Below are 17,703 nucleotides of genomic sequence, written 5' to 3' on the forward strand. Positions count from 1 at the left end.
GAGAATTACAAAATGTGACACAGACATGAAGTTAGTCCATGCTGTTGGAAAAATGGTACCAATAGACTTCTTCAATGCAGGGTTGCCACAAACCTTCAATTTGTAAACAATGCAGTGTCTGCAAAGCACAATAAAGTGCAGCACAATAAAATGAGGTATGCTCCTGTTTAAAGTTGCGGAGCATTCCCCAGAGAGCATTGATCCCCCAACCTCTGAATTCTGGAAGTAGAGTTTACCGAGGGAAAGTAGGCCTGGTAAGGTTGAGGGTACACTTTGTGGCTGGGCATTCCCCTTGAAAGGATAGATGAAAAAGGAACTTAGGGAGATGGTCCCATGAAACTGTCAGGGTTAGAGAGAGAATGGCTCAGGTAGACACTGGGGGAGGGGAAGACGAGTTGGTTGAGTCTGAAGTAGCCTTAGTGGCTAGAAAGGCATTTGGTGGTATATAGAGGAACAGGGGCTATGTATTCCAGCCAATGAAGTATTTTTATTTTTAATATTATTAATTTAGAGACAGCATTTTGCTTATTGTTGCCCAAGCTGGAGTGCCGTGGCACGATCTTGGCTCACTACAACCTCTGCCTCCTGGGTTCAAGTGATTCTTCTGCCTCAGCCACCCAAGTGGCTGGGATTACAGGTGTGTGACACCACACCAGCTAATTTTTGTATTTTTAGTAGAGACAGGGTTTTGCCATGTTGGCCAGGCTGGTCTCGAACTCTTTGCCTTAAGTGATCTACCCACCTCGGCCTCTACAGGCATGAGCCACCATGCCTGGTCTAAAGTATTTTTACATTGAGTATTACATATATTTGTGGTTTTAACCTTTGTAGGGGAGCATACTGGGGAAAAAAAAAATGTGTGTGTGTGTGTGTGTGTGTGTGTGTGTGTGTGTGTGTGTGTGTGTGTATGTGTGTTAGAAAAAATAAAACCCAGTTTTGTTTTGTTTTTTAAATAACATCTGATATTATTAACCTCTTGTGTCAAAATACTTGTCAGCATTTATTTTAAATACATTTTATGTTGTCAAGATTCGGGAAAGAGAAGAAAGAAGGAAGAAAGAACGTGAAGAAAAAGAAGAATATGAAGCTAAATTAGAAGCTGAAATGAGAACATATAATCCTTGGGGAAAAGGCGGAGGTGGTGCCCCTCTCAGGGATGCAAAAGGAAATCTGATAAGTATGTTATTTCCATTGACTTGTTTTTAAAATAAGGTAAATTATTTTTAACTTTTGAAAATACTGGGGAGTAGAGAAAGGTAGAAATCATAGCCTCTATAGCAAGGCCTCTTTATATAACTTAATGCATAAGAGGTATTTTGAGAATAAATATAATAACAGAGGCTGGAAAGCATTTCTTCTTCAGAATACTATTCATTTGTTTTTATTACAAATATTTCATCCTCTGATGTTGATAACCCAGCTGCAGAGAAAAGCTCATGTTAGTTGATAAGTTTTTACTCTAACTAGTACTTAGAATATTTTATCTCCTTGTAAAAATGATAAAACCTATATTACAAGTTAAAAAAAAAGTAAGATGTCTTAGAAATAAAGGCTCTAAAACAGTTTTAGGAGGGGATTTTGTGTTTAATTTATATGTGCAGTATACCTGCTCATTGCAAGGATTCTTTTGTGGAGGAGGGAAAAGACACGATCATAGAAACTTTCTAGCAACTTTCATAATTTGTTTATTTATCTTTCATAATTTGTTTATCTTTCATTTATGTACTCTCAAAAATGTTTGATCTAGTAACCACACAACAAATACCTTCAGTGGCTTTATATGACTTGTTATATACAATTGTCTGTTGGTAACCATGGGACATTGATTCCAGTATCTCCTGTGAATACTCAAATCCATGGATGCTCAAGTTCCTGATAAAAAATTGGTATAGTGTTTGCATATAACCTACACATATCCTCCTGTATACTTTAAATCATCTCTAGATTACTTGTAATACCTAATACAGTGAAAATGCTATGTAAATCGTTGTGATCTTGTATTGCTTAGGGAATAATGACAAGAATAAAAGACTTTTTATATGTTCAGCACAGATGAAAGCATCAGTTTTTTTTGTTTTTTAATGTTTTCGATTTGTGATTGGTTGAATCCACAGACGTGGAACCCATGGTTACAAAGGACCGTTGTATGTATTCAGATGGTCTCTGCTTAGCTTTTAGTTAAGCAGAATAAAAGTAGAGCAAAGGTACACATTTCATGTTCTTTAGGTATTATATATTGTAGGAATAGATGAGTGATAGAATTGGAAGATTGGTTGTTGAGTTAAAATTCTTATGTATTATGCCTTTGGTTCATTATTTTGTGTGTGTGTGTGTGTGTGTGTGTGTGTGTGTGTTTTAAAGATATATTTGAGGCCCACTTTATTTTTTTGAGATGGAGTTTCACTCTGTCACCCAGGCTGGAGTGCAGTGGCACCGTCTCGGCTCACTGTAACCTCTGCCTTCTGGGTTGAATCAATTCTCCTACCTCAGCCTCCCAAGTCTCTGGGATTTACAAGCATCCATCACCACGCCTGGCTAATTTTTGTATTTTTAGTAGAGACAGGGTTTCACCATGTTGGTCAGGCTGGTCTCAAACTCCTGACCTTAGGTGATCCACTCACCTTGGCCTCCCAAAGTGCTGAAATTACAGGTATGAGTCACTGTGCCCGGCCTACTTTAATTTTAAGAACTCTTTTTTCTTCCCATAAGATTTGTTCCTTTTCTGTCTTCACTTCATTAATAATTTTCTCACAGTTTTGAAAGAGTGGAACTCTTATTACATTATCAATGAAATGATTTTAGATGATGCCTAGCTAAGCATTTCTTATTTTAATAGGTAAGTGCTTACTTGAAAATATATAGGAAAAACACTAGTTTTCCATTTATACTGCGATAACATTTTCTTTTAAAGTAAAGAAATTAAAGGTGTTAGTCCAGGCATTTAATGGAAAGTGCTGTGACAAGCAAACCCAAATTCTCAGAAGCTTAAGGCCTCTCTTGTAGGCATCCACTTTTGTCCAACTCTGATGCTGTTTGGGTGGTTCTCCTGCAAGAAGTGACTCGGGGATCCATTGTGTCATTGCTTCGTTTTAAAGTCCTTTTCTTCTTGTCCTGGGACAAATTGAGGATTTTGTTGGGGCCTGGCCTGGATGTGGAGGAAGATCACTTTTTCCTTCATTCCATTGTTCAGACCTAGTTACAGGGTGTAACCTAACTGCTTGGGAGGCTGGGAAGTTTAACTTTTTTTACACTCAGGAGAAGGATGTGGGATTAATAGCCCTAATGGCCAATCTTTGCTACAGTAAATTTATATTGTAAATTGATAGAAATATGCTAGTTAGCATGAAAGTTGTGTTTCACTGACTGAAACATTGGAAAACATTGGGATAGAACGTTTTTCTAAAATCTTACCTCTAACATTATTTCTAGTTAAAACAGTACAGTTATGGTGTTCTGTATGCCTTTAATTGGTAGAAATGAGGAGGATAAATGTGGGTTATTAAATTATAAAACATTGTTTTAGAATTGCTTGACCTAATGAGTATGGAGAAAATGTTTCTGAGATTTCAATTTTTTATAGTAATGTGGGCTTATTTAATGCTGTCTTCATGCCATGAAATAGAAAAGACATACTATTTTATCAAATACAGTAGAACTCTTTTAATGGTATTTTCAAAGCAAGTATACTCATCACTTAAAGAGTATCAGTTTATGGCTGGGTGCTGTGGCTCATGCCTGTCATCCCAGCACATAGGGAGGCTGAGGCAGGCGGATCATGAGATCAAGAGATCAAGACCATCCTGGCCAGGCCAACATGGTGAAACTCCTTCTCTACTAAAAATACAGAAATTAGCTGGACGTGGTGGCATATGCCTGTAGTCCCAGCTACTTGGAGGTTGAGGCAGGAGAAATCACTTGAACCCGGGAGGCGGAGGTTGCAGTGAGCTGAGATCACACCATTGCACTTCAGCCTGGCGACAGAGTAAGACTCCATCTCAGAAAAAAAAAAAAAAGGTATCAGTATGTGGCTGCTACATTTTTTGGGGGGTGGGGAATGGATTTTGTTCTGTCGCTCAGGCTGGAATGCAATGGCGCAATCTCAGGTCATTGCAACCTCCACTTCTTGGGTTCAAGCAGTTTTCCTGCCTCAGCCTCCGGAATAGCTGGGGTTATAGGCATGCACCACCATACCTGCCTAATTTTGTGTATTTAGGAGAGACAGGGTTTCACCATGGTGGTCAGGCTGGTCTTGAACTCCTGACCTGAGTTGATCCACCTGCCTTGGCCTCCCAAAGTGCTGGGATTACAGGTGTGAGCTACTACACCCAGTGTAGCTGCTACATTTTAGAGAAGGTGGGAACTTTACATTTGAAATATGTAGTATAGAACAGTGTGATAAGACCATATAACATCTGTTCATTATCTTGGCTAACTTTAATTCTGCTGCTCACTTTTCTAATTACTCTTGTTTTTTTGATCATTTATTTAAAAGAAATTAATAAAATTGAATCTTTACTCTGCACCCTTAGATCTCTAAGATCTTTCTCTCTTTTATTTTTTCTTTTTCTTTTTTTTTTTTTTTTAACCGAGTCTCACTCTGTTGCCAGGCTGGAGTGCAGTGGCGTGATTTCGGCTCACTACAACCTCTGCCTCCCGGGCTCAAGTGATTCTCCTGCCTCAGCCTCCCAAGTAGCTGGGACTACAGGCACACACCACCATGCCTAGCTAATTTGTATATTTTTAGTAGAGATGTTGGGGGGGTTTCACTATGTTGGCCAGGATGGTCTCAATCTTCTGACCTCATGATCCACCTGCCTCAGCCTTCCAAAGTGCTTGATTACAGGTGTGAGCCACCATGCGCTGCCAAGAAGATCTCTTTATAAGGCATAGTAGTTATTAATAAAATACAAAAATATGTTTTTGTTTTGTTTTGTTTTTTGAGATGAAGTCTAGCTCTGTCACCAGGCTGGAGTGCAGTGGCATGATCTCAGCTCACTGCAACCTCCTACTCCCTGGTTCAAGCAATTCTTCTGCCTCAGCCTGCCGAGTAGCTGGAATTACAGGCACACACCACCATGCCCAGCTAATTTTTGTAAAAAATATGTTATTTAGGCAAAAGATAGTATCACCTCTTGAAATATTTCTCATTTTAATTATTTGTATGGTACTTTGTTTTCTCAGTTCTTCATTAAATTTCTTTATTCAAGTTATTTGAAACTTTATGTGAAACTATAGATGTCAAATGTTAAAACATATACACCAAAAGAAAAATGTCAATAAAAATAAAATTAAAAGATAAAATTAAAAACAAACTTGAAAGAGGTATGTCATAGTTCCAATTGATTAACAGAATGATTAGTTATCTATCTATATTTGATCAGGTATTTTTCAAGTTCAGTGTGTGTGTGTGTGTGTCTGTGTGTGTGTGTGTGTGTGTGTGTTTAATTGTACTTTAAGTTCTGGGGTACATGTGCAGAACATGCAGATTTGTTGCATAGGTATACACGTGCCATGGTGGTTGGTTGCATCCATCACCCTGTCATCTACATTAGGTATTTCTCTTAAAGCTACTTCTCCCATATCTCATCTCCCCTACCCCCCAACATTTCCTGGTGTGTTATGTTCCCTCCCTGTGTCCATGTGTTCTCATTGTTCAGCTCCCACTTATGAGTGACAACATGCGGTGTTTGATTTTCTGTTCTTGTGTTACTTTGCTGAGAATGATGGTTTCCAGCTTCATCCATGTCCCTGCAAAGGGCATGAACCCATCCTTTTTTTATGGCTGCACAGTATTCCATGGTGTATATGTGCCACATTTTCTTTATCCAGTCTATCATTGATGGGTGTTTGGGTTGGTTCCAAGTCTTTGCTATTCTGAACAGTGCCACAGTAAACATATGTGTGCATGTGCCTTTATAATAGAATGATTTATAATTCTTTGGGTATATACTCAGTAATGGGATTGCTGGGTCAGGTGGTATTTCTATTTCTAGATCCTTGAGGAATTGCCACACTGTCTTCTACAATGGTTGAACTAATTTACACTCCCACAAACAGTGTAAAAGCGTTTTCTGTTTCTCCACATCCTCTCCAGCTTCTGTTATCTCCTGATTTTTTAAATAATAGCCATTCTAACTGGTGTGAGATGGTATCTCAGTGTGGTTTTGATTTGCATTTCTCTAATGACCAGTGATGATGAACTTTTTTTCATGTGTTTGTTGACTGCATAAATGTCTTCTTTTGAAAAGTGTCTTTATGTCCTTCATCCACTTTTTGATGAGGTTGTTTTTTCCTGTAAATTTAAATTCTTCATAGATTCTAGATATTAGCCCTTTGTCAGATGGGTAGATTGCAAAATTTTTTTCCCATTCTGTTGGTTGCCGGTTCACTCTAATGTTAGTTTCTTTTGCTGGGCAGAAGCTCTTTAGTGTAATTAGATCCCATTGGTCTATTTTGGCTCTTGTTGCCATTGCTTTTGATGTTTTAGTCATGAAATCCTTGCCCATGCCTATGTCCTGAATGGTATCGCCTAGGTTTTCTTTCTAGGGTGTTTATAGTTTTAGGTCTTACTTTAAATCTTTAATCCATCTGGAGTTAATTTTTGTATAAGGTGTAAGGAAGGGATCCAGTTTCAGCTTTCTGCATATGGCTAGCCAGGTATCCCAACATCATTATTAAATAGGGAATCCTTTCTCCATTGCTTGTTTTTGTCAGGTTTGTCAAAGATCAGATGGTGGTGTAGGTGCGTGACATTGTTTCTGAGGCCTCTGTTCTGTTCCATTGGTCTATATATCTGTTTTGGTACCAGTACCATGCAGTTTCGATTACTGTAGCCTTGTAGTATGAAGTCAGGTAGTGTGATGCCTCCAGCTTTTTTTTTTTTTTTTTAAAGAATTGTCCTGGCTATGCGGGCTCTTTTTTGGTTCTGTATGAAATTTTAGGTGTTTTTTTTCCAATTCTGTGAAGAAAGTCAGTGGTAGCTTGATGAGGATAGCATTCAATCTATAGATTACTTTGGGCAGTATGGACATTTTCACAATATTGTTTCTTCCTATCCATGAATATGGAATGTTTTTCCATTTGTTTGTGTCCTCTCTTACTTCCATGAGCAGTGGTTTTTTAGTTCTCCTTGAAGAGGTCCTTCATATCCTTTGTAAGTTGCATTCATAGATTTTAATTCTCTTTGTAGCAATTGTGAATGGGAGTTCACTCATGCTGTGACTATGTCTGTTATTGGTGTATAGGAATGCTTGTGATTTTTTTGCATATTGATTTTGTATCCTGAGACTTTGCTGAAGTTGCTTGTCAGCTTCAGGGGATTTTGAGCAGAGATGATTTAGTTTTCTAAATATGCAGTCATGTCATCTGCAAATAGAGATAATTTGACTTCCTCTTTATCTATTTGAATATCCTTTATTTCTTTCTCTTGCCTGATTGCCCTGGCTAGAACTTCCAATACTATACTGAATAGGAGTGGTAAGAGAGGGTATCCTTGTCTTATGCCGGTTTTCAAAGGCACAAGTTTTTGCCCATTAAGTATGATATTAGCTATGGGTTTGTCATAAATAGCTCTTATATTTTGAGATATCTGGGCATCAATACCTAGTTTATTGAGAGTTATTAGCATGAAGGTTGTTGAATTTGTCAAAGGCCTTCTCTGCATCTGTTGAGATAATCGTGGTTTTTGTCTTTGGTTCTGTATATATGATGGATTATGTTTATTGATTTGTGTATGTTGAACCAGCCTTGCATTTCAGGGATGAAGCCGACTTGATCATGACGGATTAGCTTCTTGATGTGCTGTAGGATTTGGTTTACCAGTATTTTATTGAGGATTTTTGCATTGATGTTCATTAACAATAGTGGCCTGAAATTTTCTTTTTTAGTTGTATCTCTGCCAGGTTTTTGTATCAGGATGATGTTGGCCTCACAAAATGAGTTAGGGAGGATTCACTCTTGTTGTATTGTTTGGAATAGTTTCAGAAGGAGTGGTACCAGCTCCTCTTTGTACCTCTGGTAGAATTTGGTTGTGAACCCTGGTCCTGGACTTTTTTTGTTTGGTAGGCTATAAATTTCTGTCTCAATTTCAGACCTTGTTATTAAGTCTATTCAGGGATTTAACTTCTTTGTGGTTTAGTCTTGGGAGGGTGTAAGTGTCCAGGAATTTATCCATTTCTTCTAGATTTTCTGTTTTATTTGTGTAGAGGTGTTTATAGTATTCTCTGATGGTAGTTTGTATTTCTGTGGGATCAGTAGTGATATTGCCTTTATCATTTTTTATTGTATCTATTTGATTCTTCTGTCTTTTCTTCATTAATCTCACTAGCAGTCTATTTTGTTGATCTTATCAAAAAACCAGTTCCTGGATTCATTGATTTTTTTTTTTTTTTTTTTTTTTTAGGGTTTTTTGTATCTCTATTTCCTTCAGTTAAGCTCTGATTTTAGTTATTTCTTGTCTTCTGCTGGTTTTTGAATTTGTTTGTTCTTGCTTCTCTAGTTCTTTTAATTTTGACATTAGGGTGTTGATTTTAGATCTTTCCTTCTTTCTCTTTTGGACATTTAGTGCTATAAATTTTTCTCTACACACTGCTTTAAATGTGTCCCAGAGATTCTGGTACGTTGTGTCTTCGTTCTCATTGTTTTCAAAGAACATCTTTATTTCTGCCTTCATTTCGTTATTTATCTAGTAGTCATTCAAGAACTGGTTGTTCAGTTTCCATGTAGTTGTGTGGTTTTGAGTGAGTTTCTTAATACTGATTTCTAATTTGATTGCATTGTGGTCTGAGAGACTGTTATGATTTCCATTCTTTTGCATTTGCTGAGGGGCGTTTTACTTCCAATTATGTGGTCAATTTTAGAATAAGTGCAACGTGGTACTGAGAAGAATGTATATTCTGTTGATTTGGGGTGGAGAGTTCTGTAGATGTGTATTAGCTCCGTTTGGTCCAGAGCTGAGTTCAAGTCCTGGATATCCTTGTTAATTTTCTATTTCGTTGATCTGTCTAATATTGACAGTGGGGTGTTAGCGTCTCCCGTTTTTATTGTGTGGGAGTCTGAGTCTCTTTATAAATAATTAAGAACTTGTTTTATGTATTTGGGTGCTCCTGTATTGGGTGCATATGTAGTTAGGATAGTTAGCTCTTCTTGTTGCATTGGTGCCTTTACCATTATGTACCATTATGTACATCTTTGTCTCTTTTGATGTTTGTTGGTTTAAAGACTGTTTTATCAGCAACTAAGATTGCATCCCCTGCTTTCTTTTGCTTTCAGTTTGCTTTATAAATCTTTCTCCATCCCTTTATTTTGAGCCTATGTGTGTCTTTGCACGTGAAATGAGTCTCCTGAATACAGCACACCAATGGGTCTTGACTCTTTATCCAGTTTGCCAGTCTGTGTCTTTTATTTGGGGCATTTGGTCCATTTACATTTAAGTTTAATTTTATGTGTGAATTTGATCCTGCCATTATGATGCTAGCTGGTTATTTTGCCCGTTAGTTGATGCAGTTTCTTCCTAGCGTCAGTGGTCTTTACAATTTGTTATGTTATTGCAGCGGTTGGTACTGATTTTTCCTTTTTATGTAGTGTTTCCTTTGGGAACTCTTGTAGGGCAGACCTGGTGGTGACAAAATCTCTCAGCATTTGCTTGTCCACTCATGGATTTTATTTCTCCTTTGCTTCTGAAGCTTAATTTGCCTGTATATGAAATTCTGGTTTGAAAATTGTTTTCTCTAAAAATGTTGAATATTGGCCCTCACTTTCTTTTGGCTTGTGGGATTTCTGCCAAGAGATCCACTGTTGGTATGATGGGCTTCCCTTTGCGGATAACTTGACCTTTCTGTCTGGCTGCTATTAGCATTTTTTCCTTTATTTCAACCTTGGTGAATTTGATGCTTGTGTCTTGGGGCTGCTTTTCTCGAGGAGTATCTTTATGTCTCCGTATTTTCTGAATTTGAATGTTGGCCTGTTTTGCTAGGTTGGGGAAGTCCTGCTGGATAATATCCTGAAGAGTGTTTTCTGACTTGATTTCATTCTCCCCTTCACTTTCAGGTACACTGATCAAATGTAGATTTCGTCTTCTCACATAATCTCATATTTCTTGGAGGCTTTATTTCTTTTCACTCTTTTTTCTCTAATCTTGTCTTCTTGCTTTATTGCATTGAGTTGACCTTCAATCTGATGATATCCTTTCTTCCGCTTGATTGATTTGGCTGTTGAAACTTGTATATGCTTCACAAAGTTCTTGTGCTTTGTTTTTCAGCTCAGGTCGTTTATGTTCTCCTCTAAACTGGTTATTCTAGTTAGCATTTGTCTAACCTTTTTTCAAGGTTCTTAGCTTCCTTGCATTGGGTTAGAACATGCTCCTTATTGGCCGGGCATGGTGGCTCACACCTGTAGTCTTAGCACTTTGGGAAGCCAAGGTGGGCAGATCACAAGGTTAGGAGCTCGAGACCATCCTAGCTAACATGGTGAAACCCTGCCTTTACTAAAATTATAAAAAATTAGCTGGGCGTGGTGGCATGTGCCTCTAGTCCCAGCTACTCGATAGGCTGAGGCAGGAGAATTGCTTGAACCTGGGAGGTGGAAGTTGCAGTGAGCTGAGATTGTGCCACTGCACACCAGCCTGGGCAACAGAGCGAGACTCTTTCTCAAAGAAAATAAAAAAAAGAAATGCTCCTTTAGCTTGGAAAGCCTGCTTCCATTCGGTTTTGTTCCCTTGCTGGCAAGGAGCTGTGATCCCTTAAAGGAGAAGAAGCCTTCTGGTTTTTGGAGTTTTCAACCTTTTTGCACTGGTTTGCAGTGGTGATAACTACCAGAAATAGTTGTTAAAACACACTGAACAACCCCGCAGGGCAAGATAGCCAAATAGGAACAGCTCCGGTGCACAGCTCCCAGCAAGATCAATAGAGAAGGCAGGTGATTTCCGCATTTCCAACTGAGCTACCTGGTTCATCTCACTGGGACTGGTTGGACAGTGGGTGCAGCCAAAGGAGGGCAAGCTGAAGCAGGGTGGGGTGTTCTTGAACCAAAGATGGTTCCCATCTTTGTGGATTTATCTACCTTTGGCCTTTGAGGTTGGTGACCTTTGGATGGGGTCTTGAGTGGACATCCTTTTTGTTGATGTTGAAACTATTGCGTTCTGTTTGTACTTTCCTCTAAGAGTCAGGCACCTCTCCTGCAGGTCTGCTGGAGTTTGCTGGAGGTCCACTCCAGACCCTGATTGCTTGGGAATCACCAGTGGAGGCTGCAGAACAGCAAAAATTGCTGCTTGTTTCTTCCTCTGGTAGCTTCATCCCAGAGGAGTACCTGCCAGATGCCAGCCAGAGCTGTCCTGTATGAGGTGTCTGTCAGCCCCTACTGGGAGGTGTCTTCCAGTCAGGATACATGGGGGTCAGAGAGCCACTTGAGAGGCAGTTTTTCCTTTATCAGAGCTCAAATACTGTGTTGGGAAATCCACTGCTCTCTTCAGAGCTGCTAGGGAGGGATGTTTAGGTCTGCTGAAGCTGTACCCACTACCGCCCCTTTTCCCAGGTGCTCTGTCCCAGAAAGGTGGGAGCTTTATTTTTAAGTCCCTGATGGGCTACTGCCTTTTTTCAGAGATGCTCTGCCCAGCGATGATATCTAGTGAGACTGTCTGCAGGTGCTCAGTTGTGTTGGGCTCCACCCAGTTCAAACTTCCCGGCAGCTTTACTTACACTGTGGGGTTGAAACTGCCTTCTTGAGCCTCAGCAATGGTGGACACCCCTCCCCACACTGAGCTCAAACATCCCAGGTTGAGCTCAGTCTGTTATGCTGGCCGGGAGAATTGTAAGCCAGTGGATCTTAGCTTGCTGGTCTCCATGAGAGTGGGACCTGCTGAGCCAGACCACTTGGCTCCCTGGCTTCAGCCCCGTTTCCAGGGGAGTGAATGGTTCTGTCTCACTGGCATTCCAGGCACCACTGGGGTATGACAAAAGAACTGCTGTGGCTAGCTCTGTTTCTGCCCAAACGACCACCTAGTTTTTTGCTGGAAACCTAGGGTTCTGGTGGTTATGTAGGTACTGGAGGAAATCTCCTGGTCTGCGGGTTGTGAAGACCTTGGGAAAAGCGTGGTATCTGGGCCAGAGTGCAGGGAACAGTCCCTAATGGCTTCTCTTTGCTAGAAGAGGGAGTTCCCCGGCCCCTTGCATGTCCTGGGTGTGGTGACACCCCACCCTGCTTCAGCTTGCCCTCCTTTGGCTGCACCCACTGTCCAACCAGTCCCAGTGAGATGAACCAGGTAGCTCAGTTGGAAATGCGGAAATCACCTGCCTTCTCTATTGATCTTGCTGGGAGCTGTGCACCGGAGCTGTTCCTATTTGGCTATCTTGCCCTGGGGGGTTGTTCAGTGTGTTTTAACAACTATTTCTGGTAGTTATCACCACTGCAATCAAGATGTTGAACATTTCCAGCACTGCAGAAAAGTCCCATGTCCCTTTATAGTCAGTTTTCTTACTTACTCATCCACCCCTGCCAATCTGTGATCTCCTTTCTGGCGTGAAAATACTGCCTTTTTTCTGACATTTGTCTTTTTAGCATAGTGTTTTTGAGATTTATCTATGTTGTTACATATGTCAGTAGCTTATTTTTATTACTGAATAGTACTGCTTTGCCTGGAGGTACCACAATTGTTTATCCATTTACCATTTGATGGTTATTTGGACTGTTTACAGTTTAAGGCTATTATGAATAAAGCTGTTAGAAACATTCACTTACAAATGTTTGTGTGAACATAATTTTTTTTTTCTTTTGGGTAAGTGCCTAGGAATAGAATTGCTGGATTGAATAGTGTTGAATTTTCTACGAAACTGCCAGAACATTTTCCAATTTTGCTGTGTCATTTTGCATTCCTACAAGAAAAGTATGAGATTTCTAGTTGCTCTAAATTTTCATCAGCACTTGAAATGATGCATCTTTAAAATTTTAGTTATTTTATTGAAAGTGCAGTGATACCTCATTAAAAAAAAAAACTTTCTATTGTGAAATTAAGACCTAAAAGAGTTGCAAATATGGTATAGAGAGTATCTTTCACTTTGTTTCCCCTGACGTTAGCATCTTAGATAATCATGGCACAGGGATCAAAACTAGAAATTAACCTAGATACAGTGCGGATAATTACATACCTTGTTCGGATTTTACCGTTTTTTTCCCCCTAATGTCCTTACTCTATTTTAGGCTCTAATCCAGTATCCTATAATGCATTTAGTTCATGTCTTTTTAGTCTCCTCCAATCTGTGACAGTTTCTTTCTGTCTCAATCTCTCTCTCTGTTCCATTGCTCCTTATGTATATCCTTTTGCCCATATCTGATTCTCTTGATTATGTAGCTTTGTAGTAAGTTTTGAAATTGAAAAGTGTGAGTCCTCCCAGTTTTGTTCTTTTTTCAAGATGTTTTGACAACTCAACTTCTTCGCATATTTTACTATTACTTTGTCAATGTTAACAAGCATGGTGGGATTTTCATTGGGATTGCATTGACTCTATAGATGAATATTAGGACAGCCGACATCTTAATACATTTGAGCCTCTTGATCCATGAATGGGCAGTGTATATCCATTGATTGCTTCTAGTTAATTTCTCTCAGCAATATTTTGTAGTTTTTGGTGGCAGATCTTGTGTATATTTTGTTAATTGTATCCCTAAATATTTCATGTGGTTTGAAGCTATTTTAAAATGTTACATTAAAAAAATTTTGATACTCATTTGTTTGTTGATGGTCTATAGAAATACAGGTAAATTTTGTATATTGTCTGTAGTCTGTGTGCTTGCTAAGCTCACTTGTTTTAGTAGTTTTTTGTAGATTCTTTGATTTTTTAATGTAGGCAATCACTAGCATCTGTCAGCAGAGTTAGTTTTATTTCTTCTTTCTAATCTGATGCCTTCTATTTAATTGCCTTTTGTACTGTTTAGGAACTCCAGTACAGTGTTTAGAATTCATGAGAGCAGACACCCTTGTCTCTTGATTCAGATGGAAAGTAGTCTTTCACCATTAAGTTAGCTGTACGCTTTTACTGGATTTTTCTTTTATCCCATTGAGGATGTTCTATTCCTTGTTTGCTTAGAGGTTTCATCGTGAGTGTATGTTGAATTTTGTTAGGTGCTTTTCTGCATCTATTGAGATGATAATGTGGTCTCTTTACCCTTCTGACATATGGTAAATTAGATTGATTTTTGAGTGTTCAACCAATCTTGCATTCCTAGGATAAACTAAGCTGTATTAATTGTCTCGTATACCTCTTGTTAGAATTTGATTTGCTAGTATTTTGTCAGAGATTTTTAAGTCTAGGCTCACAAGAGATTCTGGTTTTTATTTTTTATAATGTTGTCTGGTTTTGGTATCAGGGTAATTCTGGCCTGATAATATGAATTAGGAAATGTTTTTTCTTTTTTTTTGTTTTTGTTTTTTTGAGACTGAGTCCTGCTCTGTCAAAGAAGCTGGAGCACAGTGGCGTAATCACGACTCATTGCAGCCCCGACCTCCTGGGGTGAGGCAATTCTTCCACCTTAGCTTCCTGAGTAGCTGGGACTACAGGTATGTGCCACGACACATGGCTAATTTTTTTTTTTTTTTTTTTGGTAGAAACAGGATTTCGCTATGTTTATGTTGCTTAGACTGGTCTTGAACTCCTGAGCTTAAGTGATCTTCCCACCTTGGGCTCCCAAAGTACTGAGAATTTTTAATGTAGGCAATCATAGCATCTCTCAGTGTAGTTAATTTTACTTCTTCCTTTCCAATGTGATGCCTTCCATTTATTTTAATTATGTTTTGCATTGTTTATGAACTCCAGTACAGTGTTTAGAATTCATGAGAGCAGACATCCTTGTCTTGTCTCTGATTTCAGATGTGCCTAGCTGGGAAATGTTTTTTTGGTGTTTAGCATTCACTAGTGAAGGCCGGGCGCAGTGGCTCACACTTGTAATCCCAGCACTTTGGGAGGCTGAGGCAGGAGGATCATGAGGTCAAGAGATGGAGACCATCTTGGCCAACATGTTGAAACCCTGTCTCTACTAAAAATACAAAAATTAGCTGGGCGAGGTGGTGTATGCCTGTAGTCCTAGCTACTCAGGAGGCTGGGGCAGGAAAATCGCTTGAACCCCGGAGGTGGAGGTTGCAGTCAACTGAGATTTTGCCACTGCACTCCAGCCTGGCGACAGAGCAAGACTCTGTCTGAAAAAAGAATTCACAATGAAGCCATCTGGGTGGGGAATTTTCTTTTTAGGAAAGTTTTAAACTATGAATTCACTTTAATAAAGAGATACTAAGTTTATTTCTTCTTACATGAGCTTTGGTCATTTGAATTATTTAAGGACATTATTCATTTTATTTATTCACATGGTGGTGCTCATAATTTTTTCTTTCTTTCTTTATGAGATGGAGTGTCACTGTATCGCCCAGGCTGGAGTGCAGTGGCGTGATCTTCAGATTTTCTTTGTGACTTTTCTTTGACCCCTATTGGAAATTTTTTTTTTTTTTTTTGAGACAGAGTTTCGCTCTTGTTACCCAGGCTGGATGGAGTGCAATGGCGCGATCTCGGCTCGGCGCGATCTCGGCTCACCGCAACCTCCGCCTCCTGGGTTCAGGCAATTCACCTGCCTCAGCCTCCTCAGTAGCTGGGATTACAGGCACGTACAACCGTGCCCAGCTAATTTTTTGTATTTTTAGTAGAGACGGGGTTTCACCGTGTTGACCAGGATGGTCTCGATCTCTTGACTTTGTGATCCACCCACCTCGGCCTCCCGAAGTACTGGGATTACAGGCGTGAGCCACCGCGCCCGGCCCTATTGGAAATTTTTTAAGTTCACTTCCAAATAACTAAGTATCAGGGCATTTTCCAGAGAGCTTTCTTTTGTTCAATTCTAGTTTGTATTCTGTTTTAGTCAGAGAATATACTTTTTTTTTTAGAAAAGGTCTTGCTCTGTTGCCTAGGCTATATATTGCAGTGGCATGATCATGCCTCACTGCAGTCTCAACCTCCCTGGCTCAAGCGATCTTCCCACCTCAGCCCCCCAGGTAGCAGGGACTACAGGCACATGCTACCATGCTCAGCTCATTACAAAAAGTTTTTTAGAGACAGGGTCTCACTGTGTTGTCCAGCTTGTCTCAAACTCCTGGCCTCAAATGATCCTCCCACCTTAGCCTCCCAAAGTGTTGGGATTACAGGCAGGAGCCATTGTACCCAGCTGGAGAGAATATACTTTTAATGACTTAAGTGTTTTCAAGTTTGTGAGATTTATTTATTTTGGGGGCCACCAGTTAGAATTTTACTCTGTAAGTAAGTGTATGTGTTTTAAATTAGGTTAATTTTCAAATACATATTAGTAGTGCCAGGGTTGGGAATTTTGCTTAGCTCTCTGAATTAGGTCATTATAAAAGAGTTTCTGTGTCACCCATGAATTGCTGAATAATCCTGGGTTGATAGTAACATTGATATCTCAGCCCTTCACAAAATATATTTTGGTAGGTATTTTCCACCAAAGTACAAAGAGTAGCAGCTAACTTGTGAAGTTAACTTTGTTTTTTTTTTTTTTTAAGGTGGAGTCTTGTTCTGTTGCCAGGCTGAAGTGCAGTGGCATGATCTCGGCTCACTGCAACCTCTACTTCCTGAGTTCAAGCAATTCCCCTGCCTCAGCCTCTTGAGTAGTTGGGATTACAGGTGTGCACCACCATGCCTGGCTAACTTTTTGTATTTTAGTAGTGATGGGTTTCACCATGTCGGCCAGGATGGTCTTGATCTCCCGACCTTGTGATCCACCTGCTTTGGCCTCTCAAAGTGCTGAGATTACAGGTGTGAGCCACCATGCCTGGCAATTAACTCTTTTATAATGAGCTAATTTCACTCAGTGAGGAGCACATAGTGCTCCTGATTTTATATTGAATGTTATGATTTACATTTAAAATAAAGTCCTATCTTTGCAGTTGATGAATTAGTCTTGACCAAAGTGCCTTTTTTATTTTTCATTTTTTAGCCAATTTCGTATCATTTATTTTACCATCTCACAAAAAGACGGAAAAGGAGTGCCCAGTTGCCAAATCATTTTTTGGATTTGTTTTGCTTGCTAAATTGGATAGTCTTAAATCTTTTTTTTTTATTATTTAAATTCATTTAAATTTATTTATTTATTTTTTTTTTATTGCATTTTAGGTTTTGGGGTACATGTGAAAAACATGCAAGGTTGTTGCATAGGTGCATACGTGGCAGTGTGATTTGCTGCCTTCCTCCCCTTCACCTATATCTGGCGTTTCTCCCCATGCTATCCCTCCACAACTCCCCACCCACCCAGTCTTAAATCTTAAATAATAATTATATATACTAATGAAATTAATTTTCTCTTAATGTAAAGATTTTGAATATTAGTCCACCTAAGAAGTCCGTATATAATCACAACAGTAAACTATAATTTGTTATTGAAGTTTGCTTACATATAGGGTATCTCCTAATGTGTAGTTTGTGTAGGTGACTATCAAACTAAGATTGCACTCCCTAAACACTAGTTTGGCAACTCAGCTGTAGATTATTTCAAGAAGATCTGTCTGCCTTGCCAGTCCTTGGCACTTGGGAATTTTCTTGCAATCACCTTTTTCTATGGTTTCACCCAGTCCCTTCTCTTTGCATTTTTTCTCTTACCTCTGAACATGCTTAGGTCAATTGTATTAAAAATAAATGCTTCCTTTACCATATGAAACAC

At 39.3% G+C, this 17,703-nt stretch overlaps 1 protein-coding gene across 17 annotated transcripts in view; it reads left to right on the plus strand.

Moving 5' to 3' along the window:
* The window catches only part of CSPP1 (centrosome and spindle pole associated protein 1), a 143,555-nt gene that overhangs the window by 78,826 nt on the left and 47,026 nt on the right, over positions 1-17,703 (plus strand). For all 17 annotated transcript variants that reach the window (XR_002478127.2, XR_001109123.2, XR_002478137.2 and 14 more), the window contains one exon: positions 1,030-1,177. Coding sequence is in view for 13 of the 17 variants with exons in the window: in XM_012463670.3 (XP_012319093.2) it covers positions 1,030-1,177 (148 nt within the window). In the remaining 4 variants the exon portion in view is untranslated. The remainder of the gene's footprint in view (positions 1-1,029; positions 1,178-17,703) is intronic.

Source organism: Aotus nancymaae, unplaced genomic scaffold, assembly GCF_030222135.1.
Source record: "Aotus nancymaae isolate 86718 unplaced genomic scaffold, 86718_ANA_hifiasm-v0.15.2.pri h1tg000036l, whole genome shotgun sequence".
NCBI lineage: Eukaryota > Metazoa > Chordata > Mammalia > Primates > Aotidae > Aotus > Aotus nancymaae.